Genomic DNA, 18326 nt, shown 5'->3' with positions numbered 1-18326 from the left:
GTCTGATGAATCCGTCTTTGCTTGAGGTTCAAAGAATGTCCCGTCGATCTCGTCACTGACACGAATGCACGTGAGACTCTTGGCAGACCCTGAATGGGGAGGTCGTTCCTGCCCGGGCGGTTCTTTGATGAGACCACATGCAGGAGACGGCAGGCACAAACACACGTTCTCCTTGAAACACCAACATCTCGACATCTCGACATCACGACATCACGACCTCCACCCCGGCCTGTCTCGCAGACCATCAGCATCGGCCCCCAAACCCATCGATTCGCGCCCAACACTTCTGCGAGTGTCACCTCCTCTGAATACCCCTCCACCCAACCGCTGCCTGAATAACAAAATGGCGAACGACGAATACGATGTACGTTCACCGAGACGGCTCATGCGACGAGCGGGCATATACTGACAAGAGTTTCGGCGACAGTTCCTTTTCAAGGTGGTGCTGATCGGTGACTCTGGTGTCGGAAAATCGAACCTGCTCTCGCGATTCACCCGGAATGAGTTCAACCTCGACAGCAAGTCCACAATCGGCGTCGAATTTGCGACGCGCAGCATTCAAGTGGACAACAAGACGATCAAGGCGCAAATCTGGGACACCGCCGGCCAAGAGCGCTACCGCGCCATCACCTCTGCCTACTACCGGGGCGCTGTGGGTGCACTACTCGTCTACGATATCTCCAAGCAACAGACGTACGAGAACGTCACACGGTGGTTGAAAGAGCTGAGGGATCATGCGGACACAAACATAGTCATCATGCGTGAGTCTTGAGCGTGAAAAGTACGAGCAAGGATAACGAGGAAGCTGACGAGTAGCAGTTGTGGGTAACAAGTCAGATCTTCGTCATCTGCGCGCAGTGGTACGTCAATATTCCGCACGTGCAGAAGAATTCAGCTGACGTAGACCCAGTCCACAGACGACGCCAAACAATTCGCGAGCGAGAACGGCCTCTCCTTCATCGAGACCTCCGCCTTGGACGCCTCCAACGTCGAGCTTGCCTTCCAGCAAGAATTGGCTGAGATCTACCGCATCGTCAGCAGCAAGGCACTCGACCAAGGAGAGCCAAGCCAGGGACCAGGGCAAGGCAGTGCCATTCCGCTAGGCCCATCGAACATGCCGGCAGACAAGAAGAGCGGACAGTGCTGTTGAGAACGGAAGCCAATTTGGTTGGCACAGATGGGACGACTTTCGTTTGGTGGAGCATGCATGTGGGAGGCTAGGAGTCTGGAGTAGAGGTCATGCCAGCGACGATTCAGCTGATGCGAGACGCGGCTCTGCTCGTAGTACGATTGCTTCTGCCTCTTGAGAGGAGAGGAATGACGTTAATACGACCTTTCAATGATATTGCAGTTCTTGGAGCATTTGGAATCGCCGTCCGCCCGCAAGCCATGTTGAAATAGTTTGATAAGTCGGACGTCAGCTCGAGCTGACTGTCTATCAAAGCAGCGGTGCAAGCCATAGGCGTGCTCCGTCAACGGATAAGTTGTTCAACATCCGTTGAAAATGAAGAGCGCCGGTTTTAACCAAAATGCTTCTTATCCAGTAGACTATAGTGAGAAGAGCTTCTTTGTTCGCAAGTGGGCCCTTGCCGAATATTCTACTGTATACTTAGTCTTTGGTCGAGGGGCAGTACCTTAGGCTGCGTGAAGGGAAGGCCAGATAAGCTCGCGGACTTCCCGCAAGCTTACTCCGGCACGACTTCGAGCGCCATCCGCCGTCATCTGGAGAGTAACCACACGCGAGCAGTTGCCGACATCTTTGACTGGACCACATCCTCGGACGCCATTCTCTCGTTCCTCTGGACCTTCTATACCATGCAGTAACCGCAACCTGCGCAGTGTTTTTGATCCACGATCAAGATGTTCTGCTTGAGATGTAAGACAACCCGGCGTGACCTCGTGGAGAGCATTACTAACCTACCTGTTTCAGCCTGGGTGTCTCTTCTGGTCTTTCTCAGCACCGCGTCGCCTCTATACACATTGATATATCTTATCGGACACTTCTGGCTCAGTCGACCCTGCGTGTAAGTCCTCGGCCCGACGTCAGCACGAAAGATCTCCGCTGACACTCCGCCTTAGATACTGCACGTTCCTCCTCTGCTGCGTTGTGATTTCCCTACTCGACTTCTCCGCGGACTGGTTCGAACCAAGATGGACCGATGCCTCGACTTCGATCAACGAGACTGCGACGTTCCTCTTCAGCGGCAATGCGACGCTCACAGATGCCGTTATGGAGACTGCCAGCCTGGCACTGTCGGCTTTGAACGGGACAGGTGGATCGCTGGTCAGCTCGGTAATGGGTGGTGTAAAGAGCAATGCGGTGTCTGGCGAGCCTGTGCGAATGGTTGCCGCCAGCATACCAAATGGAAGCAACGTGTTTGAGTGGCTGCGCGGATTACTGGAGAAATTCCAATTCAGAATACCTTGTGTTGGGGCAACGATACGGCTGTAAGATATGGACATAGTACGATGACGGAAACCAGAGCATAGAAGGCGTCTAGCATTTGACACTGGCATTGGGCAAGGCGGAACGATCGAGAGATACCCTGAAGGAGCGTGAACACACAATCTATGACTAATACGGGATACGATATAACTTTGTGCTCTTCCTGATCGTCTTCCTCAAACTTTTATGTGCACCTCTCCTTTTCCTTGTAAAGTGCACTTTCTGCTTCTATCAACCCGTCCTTGGTTCCAGCGCCATGTCAAACATGATACGGCTCCGTCGGCCAGCGACCCAAGGATGAAAGCGGAGCTTAGTCCGCCGTGAGTGCTTTCTTTAACCTTTACGGTACCTGAGAATCACCTCCCTCGCTCGCAATCCTATCGTAGCTCACAGCTCCTGTCCCTGCATCGAGCATCTGGTCGATCTGTGGAATCCATGCTTCGATCGTGTCCTGTTCGGCATTGATGTTCAGCATTCGCGGCTCGCTGCGGCTTGTAAAGCAATTGCAACCACAAGGCCGGACAACGTTTGGCGGGGTTCGCAAGCACTCGACCACCTCTACCAGCTTCCTTTCTGGGACACACCACCGAATCGCCGGACCTACTACTGTTCCATTGCCCTGCTGGTCTAGTCAGGGAACATTGTTGGAAACGACAAAACGCTCCAGCACCGCTCCCCTCTTCAGACAAACACCACAAATCAGGCATTGCTCAAGCAGTGCATCCAGTACGCTCGTCGCCATGGCCTCAGACCGCGATGTCCTCCCTGACGAGTATGCAATGCCATTCTCCTCGTACAGACTGCACTGACATTCCTATCTTAACAGTGTCAAACCTACGAACTATGCCATCAGCCTTTTCGACTTGCAATCCGGCGAGCCCTGGACATACCAGGGCAAGGTCGACATCGATCTGGACGTGAAGAAAGCTAGCAAGACCATCACCTTGAACACCTTTGAGCTCAAGATCCACTCCGCCGAGGTCGTTACAGATTCGGGCAAACACTCTTCGTCGATCCAGGCGTCGAACATCACGCATGATGCGAAGAGCCAGCGTTGCACCTTCTCCTTCGATCAAGAACTGCCGGCGTTCTCAAAGGCTGTGCTGTCGATCAAATATGAAGGAACAATGAACAACCATATGGCTGGATTCTATCGCAGTGCTTACAAGCCCACCGTGGAGGCATCGAAGGGAGTTGCAAGAGACGGCGAAAACCACTACATGTTCTCCACACAATTCGAGAGCTCCGATGCGAGGCGAGCAGTCCCCTGCTTCGACGAGCCCAACCTCAAAGCGACGTTTGACTTCGAGATGGAGATCCCTGAAGATCTGGTCGCTCTCAGCAACATGCCCGAGAAGGAGACCAAGAAGAGCAAGGATGGATACAAGGTCGTGAGCTTTGACCGGACTCCTGTCATGTCGACATACTTGTTGGCATGGGCATTTGGCGACTTTGAGTATATTGAGGACTTCACCAGGCGGAAGTACAATGGAAAGAGCCTTCCCGTCCGTGTCTACACAACCAAGGGATTGAAAGCCCAGGGCCAGCTTGCCTTGGAGAGCGCTCATCAGGTCGTGGACTACTTCTCAGAGGTGGGCCGATCATCGTCGAGGCATTGCTGCTCGAAGTCACTAATGTTGTTACAGATCTTCCAAATTGACTACCCTCTGCCGAAGGTGGATCTGTTGGCTGTGCATGAATTCGTAAGTCTCCAGCAGTGTCCGTGCCACCACGTTTGCCATCCAAGTCGGCAACCAAGCCTTGCGAATACCATTGCACTCCTCGTGACAGCGAGTCTGACTGGCTTCTAGCCAATCATACGTCCTATCCCATTGCAAATGTGCTCTCGCGCACTGACTGACCTTTGTTTCCTAGTCTCACGGCGCCATGGAGAACTGGGGCTTGATCACCTACCGCACGACCGCTGTCCTCTTTGACGAGTATGCGTCAGACCAAAAGTACCGCAATCGTGTTGTGTACGTCGTTGCTCACGAGCTTGCCCATCAATGGTTCGGTAATCTGGTCACGATGGACTGGTGGAACGAGCTATGGCTCAACGAAGGTACTGTATTCCTTCCTGTGTATGAACACGACAACCTCGCTGACTCGTCCAGGCTTCGCCACATGGGTTGGCTGGTATGCAGTCGATCATCTTCACCCGGACTGGGACGTTTGGGGCCAGTGGTGCACCGAGGGCATGCAAATGGCGTTCCAGCTTGACAGCTTGCGGACGAGTCACCCTATCGAAGTGCCCGTACGGAACGCTCTCGAAGTCGATCAAATCTTCGACCACATCAGCTACTTGAAGGGCAGTTCAGTGATTCGCATGCTTGCGGCCCACCTCGGTGTGAAGACTTTCCTGCAAGGAGTTGCAGACTATCTCAAGGCGCATACGTATGCCAACGCCACCACCAGCGACCTCTGGTCCGCGCTGACCAAAGCGTCTGGCCAAGATGTGACGACCTTTATGGACCCATGGATCCGGAAAATCGGCTTCCCAGTTGTGACCGTTGCAGAGGAGCCTGGTCAGATCACCGTTAAGCAATCCAGATTCCTCACTGCGGGTGAAGTAAAGCCTGAGGAGGACGAAACGACCTGGTGGATTCCTCTTGGCCTGCAGACCGGACCCGAAGCCACTCTTTCCCAGCGCGAGCCTTTGACTACAAAATCCGATACTATTCGCGATATCGACACTAGTGTCTACAAGCTGAACAAAGACCAAACTGGGTTCTACAGAACCAACATGCCACCTCAGAGGCTCGAAGCGTTGAGCAAAGTTCTCAACAAGCTCTCGGTACAAGACAAGATTGGTCTTGTCGGCGACGCTGCGGCACTTGCGGTTGCAGGTGAAGGTACCACGGCGGCCGTGCTCACTTTCCTTCAAGGCTTCGAGATCGAGAAGAATTATCTGGTCTGGTCGGAAGTGCTCTCCAGTCTTGGCAAGATTCGGTCCACCTTCTCGTCCGACCCGGAGGTGTCGGAGGCTCTGCGAAAGTACACCTTGAAGCTGGTCACTTTCGCCACGGACAAGATCGGCTGGCAATTCCGCCCAACGGATGACTACTTGACTGGGCAGCTTCGTGCTCTCCTCATCTCTTCTGCTGGACTCGCCGGTCATGAGGCTGTCGTTGCTGAGGCGAAGAAGGAATTTGAGAAGTTTGTGCACGGCGATGCCAAGGCAATCCACCCGTCGCTTCGGGGACCGGTCTACAGGATCTCGGTCAAGAGTGGCGGCGAGGATGCCTACAAAGCGATTCAGAAAGAGTACCTTACCACCACCTCGGTTGACGGCAAAGAGATCACCCTGCAGTCTCTGGGTCAAGTGCAAACCCCTGAGCTTGCTGCCGACTACCTGAAGTTTGCCTTTGATGGAAATGTCGCCATACAAGATCTGCACAGCGTTGGCGGATCCCTTGCGAACAACTCAAAAGTGCGCACGGCCGTTTGGGAGTACATCAAGTCCAACTGGCCGATGATTAGAGAGAAGCTGGGCGGTAACATGGTTGTGTTGGAGAGATTCCTCCGCGTCAGCTTACTCAAGTTCTCCGACGCTGAAGTGGAGAAGGACATTGCTCAATTCTTCGCCGACAAGGACAACACCGGCTACGACAGGGGTCTGGCCGTTGTGAGTGACACTATCAAGGGCAACGCTCGGTACAAGGAGAGGGATCTCGAGAACGTACGCGAGTGGCTGCGTGCTCGTGGCTTCGGTCAGAAGGCACAGAGCTAAACATGTTGCTTGCCTAAAGAGCAGGAATAGCAAGGACAGACTCGACATACTGTCACAATGAACACTGTCGGATGGTCGTCCAAGTGGTTTTGTGCGCATCGCCCAGGTTTGTTCTCTCTCTCGTCTCATTGTGTCATTGAGGTTCTCGCAGTAAGGTGAAGGTACGTACATTCCTTCATCGCTATTCTCTTCATCAGTATGCTCCGTGTGTGGGTGTGTGTTCTCGTAGCACGTGAAGTGCGTTTACTTCACCTCAAAATTCACTGCGCCACGATTCGCTCCTTCCACTTCGGGCTTGAGTGGCGCCTGAAACAGGAACTCGGGCCTCTCACAGCGGCAACTTCGCCGACGTTCTTTCAATCCCCGAAGTCACTTCCGCCCTGAGCGACCGATCTTCCTTTTCGATCCCCACTGCAACATCATTCGGCAACCACGTCGCGCAATCCAGCAAGAAGTCACCATCTCATTGCGACTGCGACATTACCGTCATCTCATCCGATCTTCATCTCATCCACCTTCACCGGCCCATTCTCTGCATCTCACCCGCACCTCCACCCACTGCATCAGCAGAGATGGAGTGGACCGGCTCGCCACCCACCAAGAAGGCTTCAGCTCTGTTCAGCATCTTCGACGACGAGAACACCCACCATCAGGTTCGTCCCGCCATCGAAATTCGGTCGCATCACTCTCTGACGGAAATACAGCATGGCATGAAGCGCACCACCAGCCTGATGCCTCTGCCGCAAACAAACACGATGTCGGCCAGCCGTCCGATCCTGGTGCACAAGGTATTCACACACTTCACATCGCATGCGCCCTCACGTCCTGACTTTGATAGCCCTGCAGCATGGAGACTCCGGTCAACGAGCTCCTCGCGAAACTCAACGCGCAGCAGGAGTTGCTTTCACGCCAGAAGCGCGACCTCCAGGAGAATGAGCAGCGTAGCGCATCATCCTCGCCCACCGATCCGTACGCCATCACCCCGCCGTCTGACCACGCCAGTCGCGACCGTCGTCCAGGAGGTGGTGAAGTCGCAGAACTCAAGAAGCAGCTTGAAGTGGCCCAGGAACGCATGGCTCAGATGGACCTGCAGCTCACTCAGTCGCGCCTCGCACAGCATACCATGGAGGAAGCCATTGGCTCTCCATTCCCGACCGCTCAGCATCTTGCTGCGAACATCGCCAACCACAACATGCTGCCTGTCGCCAATGGTCAAGTTCCCCGCGGCACATACGGTAGAAGCGCAGGCAACTCGTTTGAACGCAGCAGCTTCAACACCTCTGTGCAGACCTCGTGAGTATACACTGCAATCTCACCGACTACGAACACACGTCTGACATACCTATTTCTCAGGTTCGACAGCATGCCGAGCTTCAATCGCCCGCAGACAGGATATGGGCATCCCTCAGCCTACGAAGCTCCGCCATCGATCGCTCCGCTTTCATTCCAAGCACCGTACGGCATGCCAAACGGTGCCATGAGCAGTCAACCCGCGCCTGTCGGTACGAGGCTCTCACCAACTGCCTCTGAGTTTGGTACTGGTCGTCAGTATGGTCTGCAGCAAGCAAGCGCGACTCCTACCTTTGTGAGCACCACGGAGCCTCTCAACTATCGCCGCCTTCTCGATCGCCACATGAGCTGCAACTGGAAGTACGTCGTTGACAAGATTGTGTGCAACAATGATCAACAAGCGTCCATCTTCTTGCAGCAAAAGTTGAAACTCGCTACATCCGAGCAGAAAGTCGAGATCGTGCAAGCCATCATCGAGCAAGCATACCCACTCATGGTCAACCGCTTTGGCAACTTTCTCGTTCAGCGCTGCTTCGAGCATGGATCTCCCGAGCAGATCATCCTCATCGCCCAGGCCATCCGTGGCAACACCCTCAACCTCAGCATGGATGCATTCGGTTGCCACGTCGTGCAAAAGGCATTCGACTGCGTTCCGGAAGAGTACAAGGCTATAATGGTGCATGAACTCCTCCGCCGTATTCCAGAGACGGTCATTCACCGCTACGCTTGCCATGTCTGGCAGAAGTTGTTCGAGCTTCGCTGGAGCGATTCGCCACCGCAGATCATGAAGTTCGTCAACGAAGCTCTCCGTGGTATGTGGCATGAAGTCGCTCTGGGCGAGACCGGCAGTCTGGTCGTTCAGAACATCTTCGAGAACTGCCTGGAAGAGGACAAGCGCCCGTGCGTCAACGAAGTCCTCGCCAGTATCGACGTCGTGGCCCACGGTCAGTTCGGCAATTGGTGCATTCAGCACATCTGCGAGCATGGATCTATCCCTGACCGCACTCGCGCTGTCGATCATGTCATCCGCTACGCTACCGAGTACAGTCTGGATCAATTTGCCTCCAAGGTCGTGGAGAAGTGCCTGAAGATTGGCGGAAATGAGTTCCTGGATCGTTACCTTGACCGTGTGTGCGAGGCTCGCCCAGACCGCCCACGCATGCCTCTCATCGATATTGCCGGCGATCAGTTCGGCAACTACCTCATCCAGTATATCCTCGTCTACGGCGAGCCTTCCCGCCGTGAGCTCGTGTCCGCTCACATTCGCAAGCACATGGTGTCCCTCCGCGGCTCCAAGTATGGCTCTCGCGTCGCCATGGCTTGCTGCAATCCGGCCGTCGCCACTCGTCCAGGCCCTCCTCTTGGAGCTCCACTCAGCCGCGCCGGCAACGGGTACATGGGAGGCGAGCGTCAGTATGGCGGCGAGCGTCTGTACGTTGAGCGTCCCACGGGCCCTCGCGGTGGCTTCGGAGGCGGCTATCGCTGAATCTTCACCACAACATCTACCACGGCACTTGCGTCTTCAAGCATTTCACGGACATCAGCTTTGTTCCGAATCTACGCTGCCGCACATGCATGCTTGTCTGTCCGCCCTCTACGCCCATGCTTTGCCTTGGGTTTGCTTCCCCTGAGCCCCACCGTTGGATGACGGCATCGATATCCGAATGTCCCTCATCTTGGCAGCATCCTCTTATTGTTGCACGAGCAAGGTGGCTGGCCGGCTTTGTGTTATCGCCTCATCTCAGCCAATCTTCTGCGATGTCTTTTGTTTTTCTTTTGTGGGGGGTTCTGTATGTTTTGCAAAGGGAAATGGGAAAAGTGGACTTCATCAATGGACCGAGGACAGCGGTCTGAGAAAGGTTTACGTGTTGAGCTCCTTATCGTGGAGTTAGGGGAGAGGAGTGAGGGTGAATGTCTAGAGTCAGCAGGAGTTATCTGGAATTGTATCATGTGCTTGTCATACAGACTAAGTCGATTGTGTGAGTGAGAAAGCAGCAGAGTGAATAGCACATGAAGGTCGGCAGATGCCATACAGGTCGTTTGGAGGGCTTGTCTTTACCTTATGCAGGTCAGTATTCAACAACAGTCACATTCATGGCTCTCACTGTCTTCGTGTTCGATCACTCTCACTGTGCCATGTCTTCGTCAACAGCGATGCCTGCCTCCCAGCGAGACCGCCGTATCCAAGTGAGGACTACGACTCCTGATCGCCGTCACTTCATCATGTCGACTCGCCGCTCGAGACGACAAACGCTGCACGACTAGAACAGTCCATGGACGCCTCATGACGGATTGAGCGGTCTCTGACGGCCAGTCCCGTCTAGGTAGGACGCACAACAAGGCAAACGAGGATCCCCCGAATTTCGATTCTGGCTTCGACTTCCTTTGCTTCGACACATCCGACACATCAAGAACGAAACGCAGCCATGGAGACCGAACAGCAGCCGGATGTCGTGGCCCGGCAGCAAACCCGTCTGAATACCGCTGCGCGCACAGCACTACCAGAAGCAAGAAATTCAGTTCAAGAACTCGCTACTGAGCTTGAAGAGCTCCGCAAGTTGCCAGTCATCCCAAAGCAGAGGATGCGCGCCTTTTTCAACAAGCTGGCCACGGCCGCTTTCGACCTCAAAGACGGTATCGCTTTGTGTCATGAGCTGCATGACATTGGTTACATCTTGCGCCAGAACTTGGTCGAAGTCAGAGAGCAGGCCGACGAGAACGTCAAGGATGAGGACAACGGTGGCATCGAAGCAGAGACTGCCGACTTCGAAGGCAATCAGAAGATCGCCGAGAACATCCAGAAGGAGGATACCGCAGGCGTTGAAGGAGAGGTTGCTAGCTCTGATCCGATCGAACGTGACAGCAATGGTACGAATGGTACCCTTGGTGGGGAACATGCAACGGCAGACAGCCGTCGTGCAACAACTGCCCTCGAGGCGGTTGCTTCTACGAGAACTGTCCCGCAGGTGCTGAGTGTCAAGATCCGCGGTGCGTTCGTCGTCACCGGGATGCAGGAGGTGGTCGCTTACCTGCTCGTCAATAGAGCACGCTCAAGCCGTCGTCTTTCTCGAAGAACAGCAGCAGTAGAACAAATCAGTTCTCAGAGAATGCTGCCGATACCGCATCGGATTTTTTTTCTCGAAATGGAAACGGCACAGAAGCAATGATTCACTGAGGAACAATGAGCTTTCGACTTGGCTGAGCACGAACCTTTGGGAGGATGTCCGCCTCCTGATTGTCCAATGTTCGCTATCAGCGTGGGGTCCATATCGATCAAATGAATGACAGACCGAACCGACACCATTTCCGTTGAGGCTTGGCCAGTGCGGACCGGCGGTCAGCCCATAGAATAATCCCAGCTCCGTCTCGGAGCATTGTAAAAACGGTCCGACTGTAATGATGTGACCTTGATGACTTGCTGTATAGAGAACGTCGACAGCGTTTCTGCAGACTGTACAATAGCAAGTGAGGTCAGGAAACATGCCAAGTATCACTCACTCCGCGATCCGAATGATATGCATGTCGGGGAGGAAGCGGGGAAAGTAGGAGAGTTGGCGGCCGCGAACGGAAGTGTACGGAGGACTTGCCCGCCGAGGGGCTGTACAAGGGCTGGGCAGTCGGTTGTGGGAGGTCTTTGGACATTGTACGGGCCAGTGGTATGTGAACATAATTTGCATAGGCACGTAGCAGTCAACCGAGGGAGAGGAAGTAAAACAATCATCCTCATCATTACTAGAAGAAGGGCAAGGTCTCTCTTTCACTCAACGTCATCTTAGGACCTGTCCGGTTAAGGTGCGGCGTGACTTGAGCGCTCGGACCATGTTGTCGACATTGGTGTGTATAATGGTAGAAGTTTAATGTCATGTCGATCTACGGTGTTGTTCGGTTAAGCGGTGGTGTGAGTCCTCGCGTTCATAGTGCCGGCGCGTTGTTAGTGTGTTGCGTGTTCAGCTCCTTGCGCATGTATCGTTGTAATTACTACTACTACTACTACTATAGAGTTGTCTATATCCTTAGAGCATTAGCGTGTTAGTTGCTACTACCGCAATATAATAGTGCTTACTACCGTAGCTGTAAGCATGCTAGAAGAGTATAGTTATCGCATGCCTAGTAGTGTCCGGACGGTGTATACAGACACAGCGCGTGGTGAGCGATTCACCTTCGACATCCTTCGCAATTACACACGCTTGTATCGATACACGCGCTGTAAACCGAGAGCCTTCGAAGCTATATACAAGCTAGTGCATCCTTATCTACAGGGAGTCCGCAGAGGGCTAATTAGCAAGCCTTAGAGGTTGTTAATCTTCCTTTATGTAGTTACTTACAACGACCGGTATTGCGACATTGCTAAGGACTTCTAGCATTCACTATCGACTATTAGACCGATCTTCTATCAGGTGCTAGACGCGGTGTGCCGTATGTATAAAGAGGTGGTAAAGCCTGCGAGGGTAGAGGATTGTTAGCATGTTTATGCAAAGGGATACAAGTATTCGCTATAGTTTGACGACTGCGTTAGAGCGCTAGATAGCTCTTATGTCTTCGCACACGTAAAGGGTGAACAAGCGCCCTTTAGAAACCGGAAGGGCACCCTTACATAGAACGTGTTAGCGGTAGTAGACATAACTATGCAGTTTACGTTCATATTAGCTAGATAGGAAGGCTCTGCTCACGACGGTCGTATGCTTAATAACGCACGCTCCTTATACGGCTTTAGCGCACCGGACGGCTGTTATTATCTCGCAGATGCTAGATACTCGAACAGCGAGATTACTATAGTGCCTTACCGTAGTGTGCGGTATTACCTAAGAGAGCAGTACCTAGCTAACATAAAGCCTAAGAATCCTAAGGAGCTCTTTAATCTGCGCTACTCGTCGATAAGGAACGTCGTAGAGCGAGCGTTCGGTGTGTTAAAGAAGCGCTTCCGCATCTTCGAGACTAGTCCGCTGTTCGGTATAGCTACGTAAGTGCAGCTAGTGTATGCCTGTGTCGCTGTGTACAACGTGTTAATAGGATTCGGTCGCGCACCGCCGGTGCAGCTAGTGGAAGATAACACGAACTGCCGGCCGTTCGACGACGAGGTAGCGCAGCGCGAGGAGGATATAGCTCCGAGGACAACGATAATTATAATAAGGGATTAGTTAGCGAGGGATATGTAGGCGTCGTATAAGGAGTATCTGGTCGAAGAGGTAGTAGATAGTGTTAATTAAACAGTCGTTAATCGACGAGGTTAGTTTAAGAAGTCGGAAATTAAGGGGGAAATTTAGTCAATTTAAGGAATAGGAGGGTGTTGTAGTAGCTGTCTATTACTCTTCGGAAGAGTGCTAAAAAAGGGGTGTTTTTTAGTGTGAATTGCTATAAAGTAGGGCTATACTATAAATTTCAACGGACAATCTTCACAACTTCTGCTTCTCTTTTCCCGCTAAGACGCGCGTGCGGTTTTCTCGAATTAAGCTGACTTATTATCGACCTTACCGTCCTTACTTCCTTCTTCCGCACCGCTCGACGACCTTCTTCTACTAACAACACCACTACTACTAGCAGCCCTGCTAGCCCTCTTAAAGTCGTACTGGCCCTTTAACTTATCTACCGCTTAGAACACGAACGCCTCCTTGTAATCCGAATCTACTACGTCGCACTAATACTCTAGCATTCCGATCTCCTTTATGCGCTAATAAACGAGGACTCGCTGCTGCGGCTTTAGTCCTTCGCACGGCTTCATATCTAGTAAGAACACTGCCTTTAACATTAACTGCTCTAGCGTGAGTTGTAGCGCTAGGGCTGCTAACGTTTCTCGCAGAACATTAGCTAGATAATACATCGCACCTTCCGAATCGACCCTCGCACGCTTCTTCTTACGAGCCAGCTCCGTCGTACGCCTCTTGCGAGCAGTTACGTCGTCTACCTTAACGTCCGTTCCGAGTATCGAATTACTAGCCTTCGACTTACTAACGCCAGCCGCGTGCACGCCGGTTGCCGCTGTATCGCGGAACAACTAATCCAGCTCAGACGCTATAAACAATAGCTTCTTAGTAAACTTCTTAGCCCCCTTGTAGACTGCGAAGTATAACTCTATAACCTCTAGCTCAGTATACGGACAACTAGTGTCCTCGTCGAAGCCCTAGCCGGATAACAAGAGCATTTTATTCTATATCTTCCACTCGCTCTTAAGGCCCTTAACCTTGCCGCCCACGCTGCTATTAGTAAAGAAGCGATAGCGACTAACCGGCGTAACTGCCTTAATAGCTTTAATTGCCGCCACAAGCGCTGCCTCTTTTACACCGCTGTCTGCACGCATACTAGACTCTAAGGACTTGTTCAGGCTACACACTATAGCCTTAATCTTAGCGTCTTGCCACGTGAAGCGAACACCGCTAACAGCTTGTAACTGCTCCGGAGCAGCGCTCTTATTACTACCGCCGCTTCCGTCCGTCTCGCCGGTCGTCTTAACGCCAACATCGTTAACCTCCTTCGGCTGCGGCTGCTCCGGCTCTTGCACCTTCTTAATAGACTCTACCGGCACGGACTAAGAACGCGCTGCGATTGGTGTTGGCTAGCGTAGTGTTAGCTGGCGTGGTATTAGCTGCGGTTTAATAGCAGGGGTTTTGCGAGCAGGGGTTTTAAATACACTCGGTGTCGCCGCAGGGGTTGTTGGAGGTGCAGGGGTAGACGACTAGCTCGGTAGCCACTCACTCTGCGTAAGCGGCTGCGATAACAACGCCTTCTTCGAGGGCTTCCGAATCCTTAGTAGCATAGTGATAACTAACTAACTAATAGTAATAGCAATAGGAACGAATACACTATGACGAACGCGTTCACGACGATAACACGCTAGTCACTTACGCTAGCTCTCAAACCTGCTCCGGAGCAGGATTAAGAATCCGAGCCACCGGCGTGAACGATAACAGCTCTTATTGGCCATCTTACCAGCCGTTGCACTACACGAACTCTGATCTCACGCCGCTCGTTCTCACGCCGCGTAAGTGCTTAATCCTTACCGCTTAACCGAACAGGTGGCAGATTCGACGTCAAATGGCTCATTTGGCGTGAGTTCACGCCGTCAAATCTCACGCCAAATCTTAACCGGACAGGTCCTTAGGGACCTCTCTGTAAAGTTTACTGCGGGGCATCGGGGTCACCCCTCCAACTTCCACCTTGCTCTCAGCAAAATCTTCTCCCGAACATCAACAATCAACCCGTACCATCACCACCTCCATCCGCTTCATTCCCGACCTTTCCGCTCACCATTCATCACAGGAACAACACCACACTCATCCAACACAACCGCAATCATGGTCGTCAACGTACGTAGCAAGAGCTGGCAGATGCCGAGGACAAACAGTCACTGATACTCATCCAGGTCGGGATCAACGGTTTTGGCCGCATTGGACGCATTGTCTTCCGCAATGCGTGAGTCTTCAAAGCAGGAGCATGGAAATGAGGGCATACAAACTGATACCTGTGCAGCGTCGAGCACGGCGATGTCCACGTCGTCGCTGTCAACGACCCGTTCATTGAGCCACACTACGCCGTGAGTGAAATCCACACTCCTCAACAGGAAGAGCAGCGACAACGGCGAGCATCTGACTGACACCACTTCCAGGCCTACATGCTGAAGTACGACTCCACCCACGGAGTGTTCAAGGGCACCATTGAGGTCGACGGTGACAAGGGCCTGATCGTCAACGGCAAGAACGTTCGCTTCCACACCGAGAAGGACCCAGCAAACATCCCATGGAAGGAGTCCGGCGCCGACTACATCGTCGAGTCCACCGGTGTCTTCACCACCACCGAAAAGGCCTCCGCCCACTTGAAGGGTGGCGCGAAGAAGGTCGTCATCTCCGCCCCATCCGCCGATGCTCCCATGTTCGTCATGGGCGTGAACAACAAGACCTACACCTCCGACATTCCCGTCATCTCCAACGCCTCTTGCACCACCAACTGCTTGGCTCCTCTCGCCAAGGTCATCCACGAGAAGTTCACCATGATCGAGGGTCTCATGACCACCATCCACTCCTACACCGCCACCCAGAAGACCGTCGATGGTCCCTCCGGCAAGGACTGGCGTGGAGGCCGTACTGCGGCCCAGAACATCATCCCATCCTCCACTGGTGCCGCCAAGGCTGTCGGCAAGGTCATTCCAGACCTCAACGGAAAGCTCACCGGCATGTCCATGCGTGTGCCAACCGCCAATGTTTCCGTCGTTGACTTGACCTGCCGCATCGAGAAGGGCGCTACCTACGAGGAGATCACCGCTGCTCTCAAGGAGGCCTCCGAGGGCGAGCTCAAGGGTGAGACAATCTCGTGGCAACCGCTCCTAAAGGGACAACAGCTGACATATCATTCACAGGAATCCTCGCCTACACCGAGGACGACATTGTCTCCAGCGACTTGAACGGCAACCCTCACTCTTCCATCGTCGATGGCAAGGCCGGCATCTCGCTCAACAAGAACTTCGTCAAGCTCGTCTCCTGGTACGACAACGAGTGGGGTTACTCTCGCCGTGTCATCGACCTCTTGGCCTACATCGCCAAGGTTGACGGCAACGCTTAAGCGAATCGATCCAATATATTTGAGTCTGGTCCGGAAAAGCAAATATTGGGGGAGTCGAAAAGGACAGCAAGCGAGCGTTGAGTTCAGATACAATGTCTTCGGTCAGAAGCGAATGCGAGTTTGCATCGGATCAAGCATGGACAAGCGTAGCTAGCGGCTAGAAAATCACCACTGAATATGATGCATGATGAATAAAGAATCGATCTCGCATATCCATGTCCACCACATATACCAAACAGTCTGCTTCGCCCCTACCCGCTCCTTGATCGCACCCAGATCGGTCCTCTACCCAGACGAACTGGCTTGAACACCTTTCTCACCTCACCTTCTCCCCAAAGTATGCAGTCCTCTTCTTGCCCACATCTCTCTTCCCATTCCCACTCGGCGGCGGTGGATTCGCCGCATTGGTCGTGAAATTATACGTCGTGTCCAACGGCAAAACCTCAAACGCCACGGTCGCATTGCCTTCACGGAAAGTACTCTTCGCCGTGCCGACGGAGATGTAGCCCGCCAGATCGGATTCGCCGGTCGCAATGTCCTTTTGGCTGATGGCGCGGTTGAACATTTCGAGGGAGAGAAGAGGTTGGTACCATGGGACCTTGAGAAGAAGGGATGGCGGTTAGTCTCGATCGGTGAAAAGGAAGGTGGTGTTCTGCCGGGACTCACCTCGTGTCCGCTGTAGTAGATTCTGGCCCAAGCAAAGTTGCCGCTCTGCTTCACTTGACCGTGCACGATACCGTCGGAGGTGGTGATGTTGGTGTAACCTGCTTCGCAGTAGCCTGGAGCATTGACTCGGTCGGCGATGACTTCGTTGCCGAGCTGCGGGCACCCCATCTCGTTAGTCGATGTTCCACACGGGAAAGAAGTGAAAGCGGTTGGTCACGCACCCAATTGCAGTTGTAATCCGCATCGCCCGCGTACATGATCACGTACACGCCCTGTTCGACCAGCTGCCTGATCGCCTCGACGGTTCCGACCTCTCGGTCGTCGTCGCCGGTGTTGGCAAAAGCACTGTTCACTACCTCCGATGATATGAGCCAGTTGGTGTGCGCTCCAACGGCTCGGAGGACTTTATCGCTGTTGAGGTACGTGGGGAAATCTCCAGTATTCGGGAATGGATCTTCGTCGAGGAATCGGATGTCGTATTCGTCCCGATTGGCAACGTCGTCGAGCACGTCCTCGACGTGCTCCGCGCAGAACTCGTCGGCCTTCATGCAGACCGTGTCGTTGCCGCTTTTTGAGCATTCCACAGTTTGGTCGTAGCAATTGCCGGGACCGTACATGGCATCGTAGACCTGATCCTGGATGGTGCTGTTGTACGGAACGATGTCGTAGGTGTTGCCGGGAAAGACGGTGAAATTGTAATAGGCCGCATATGATATCAGAGGATCGTACCATCCGTTGCCGATGAGGACAGTGCGGAGGTTGATGTGATGGGCACCCGAGAGCTCGCCATTGTCGATGAGGGCATTCTGAGACTGGATGTACTCGTTGAAGATGGGCGCATAGTGGCCACCGTAGGATTCCGTGGCAAAGTTGAAGTCCGATCTCGAGTATTGCGGGAAGACGCCCATGAATCCTTGCAGCGTCTTCCACATACCGGGAGCGGCGGCGACGGTGGAGTTTGGGTTCGTACTTTGGTCAGGATCGGAAAATGTGCCGCAAGTCTGACTCTCCGGGCAAGTATTGTTCGGGAGTGGAACCACATCCCCCGTATCCTGGTCGAGATAGCCAAAAATGGGCGTCGAATAACTGAATCCAACTTGAGCGGGCTGGTCGATGAAGAGAAGGTTGCTCGCATTGCTGTCCTCGGTCAGTGCCTGACGATAGTGAAATTGACCGTTCTTCTTACTTCCAAGAGTACGGGTTGTTGACGGGATTGAGGTCGCCATCGAGGGTACATGGTCCCTAGATGATGTCAGTCAGGCGCATACCACGGTGTACAGCAATGGAGAGTTCCTCACCAGCTCTTGGAAAAGGCCGATCATCGACGAAGAGCCCGGACCGCCATTGATCCACACGGTCAGGTCGGCTTCTTGAGGATCAACAGTTCGAGACTCGAAGAACCAAAAGAAGATGTGCTGGTTCTCGGCAATGTCGACAAAACCCGAGTAACTCTTGACGCCCTCGGTGAGCTCGCATGTACCCGCAGGGACTTCTTTCCAGCGGACGGGCAGGCCGAAGTATCCGGTGCCATTGATGAGGTCTGTAGGTGGAGGGAAGGCCTGAGCGAGCGATGAAGGAACTGCAAGAAGGACAGTGAGAAGGGCAGAGGCCCGAAGGAAGACGCTCATCATCATTATGCAGTCG

General features: G+C 53.3%; 6 protein-coding genes across 6 annotated transcripts; 5 read left to right on the top strand and 1 right to left on the bottom strand.

Moving 5' to 3' along the window:
- Positions 1–172: 172 nt before the first annotated feature.
- On the top strand, positions 173–1360 carry MYCGRDRAFT_103141 (GTP-binding protein; the record flags this gene model as incomplete). Its single annotated transcript, XM_003855611.1, has 4 exons — positions 173–364; positions 428–761; positions 820–860; positions 911–1360. 4 exons carry the CDS (start codon positions 344–346, stop codon positions 1148–1150), a joined length of 636 nt encoding a protein of 211 aa, XP_003855659.1.
- A 500-nt stretch (positions 1361–1860) lies between these two features.
- On the top strand, positions 1861–2452 carry MYCGRDRAFT_36494 (uncharacterized protein; the record flags this gene model as incomplete). The annotated part of the gene is made up of 2 exons (XM_003855612.1): positions 1861–2024; positions 2080–2452. 2 exons carry the CDS (start codon positions 1861–1863, stop codon positions 2450–2452), a joined length of 537 nt encoding a protein of 178 aa, XP_003855660.1.
- Positions 2453–2941: 489 nt separating this feature from the next.
- On the top strand, positions 2942–6176 carry MYCGRDRAFT_68073 (uncharacterized protein; the record flags this gene model as incomplete). The annotated part of the gene is made up of 5 exons (XM_003855613.1): positions 2942–3218; positions 3273–4038; positions 4093–4149; positions 4322–4508; positions 4561–6176. The coding sequence occupies 5 exons, from the start codon at positions 3187–3189 to the stop codon at positions 6174–6176; spliced, it is 2658 nt and encodes an 885-aa protein (XP_003855661.1).
- A 1477-nt stretch (positions 6177–7653) lies between these two features.
- Positions 7654–8952, top strand: MYCGRDRAFT_37042 (uncharacterized protein; the record flags this gene model as incomplete). Its single annotated transcript, XM_003855614.1, has 1 exon — positions 7654–8952. The coding sequence occupies one exon, from the start codon at positions 7654–7656 to the stop codon at positions 8950–8952; it is 1299 nt and encodes a 432-aa protein (XP_003855662.1).
- A 5711-nt stretch (positions 8953–14663) lies between these two features.
- Positions 14664–16226, top strand: GAPDH (glyceraldehyde-3-phosphate dehydrogenase; the record flags this gene model as incomplete). The annotated part of the gene is made up of 5 exons (XM_003855615.1): positions 14664–14767; positions 14824–14873; positions 14931–14994; positions 15067–15754; positions 15814–16226. The coding sequence occupies 5 exons, from the start codon at positions 14756–14758 to the stop codon at positions 16014–16016; spliced, it is 1017 nt and encodes a 338-aa protein (XP_003855663.1).
- Positions 16227–16313: 87 nt separating this feature from the next.
- MYCGRDRAFT_68068 (uncharacterized protein) lies at positions 16314–18310 on the bottom strand (the record flags this gene model as incomplete). Its single annotated transcript, XM_003854803.1, has 5 exons — positions 16314–16614; positions 16683–16835; positions 16904–17819; positions 17869–17924; positions 17981–18310. 5 exons carry the CDS (start codon positions 18308–18310, stop codon positions 16333–16335), a joined length of 1737 nt encoding a protein of 578 aa, XP_003854851.1.
- Positions 18311–18326: the final 16 nt, after the last annotated feature.

Source organism: Zymoseptoria tritici, chromosome 2 (assembly GCF_000219625.1).
Source record: "Zymoseptoria tritici IPO323 chromosome 2, whole genome shotgun sequence".
NCBI classification, from domain to species: Eukaryota; Fungi; Ascomycota; class Dothideomycetes; order Mycosphaerellales; family Mycosphaerellaceae; genus Zymoseptoria; species Zymoseptoria tritici.
Note: the sequence above shows the minus strand (reverse complement) of the source record. Positions and strands in the feature narration are given on the sequence as shown.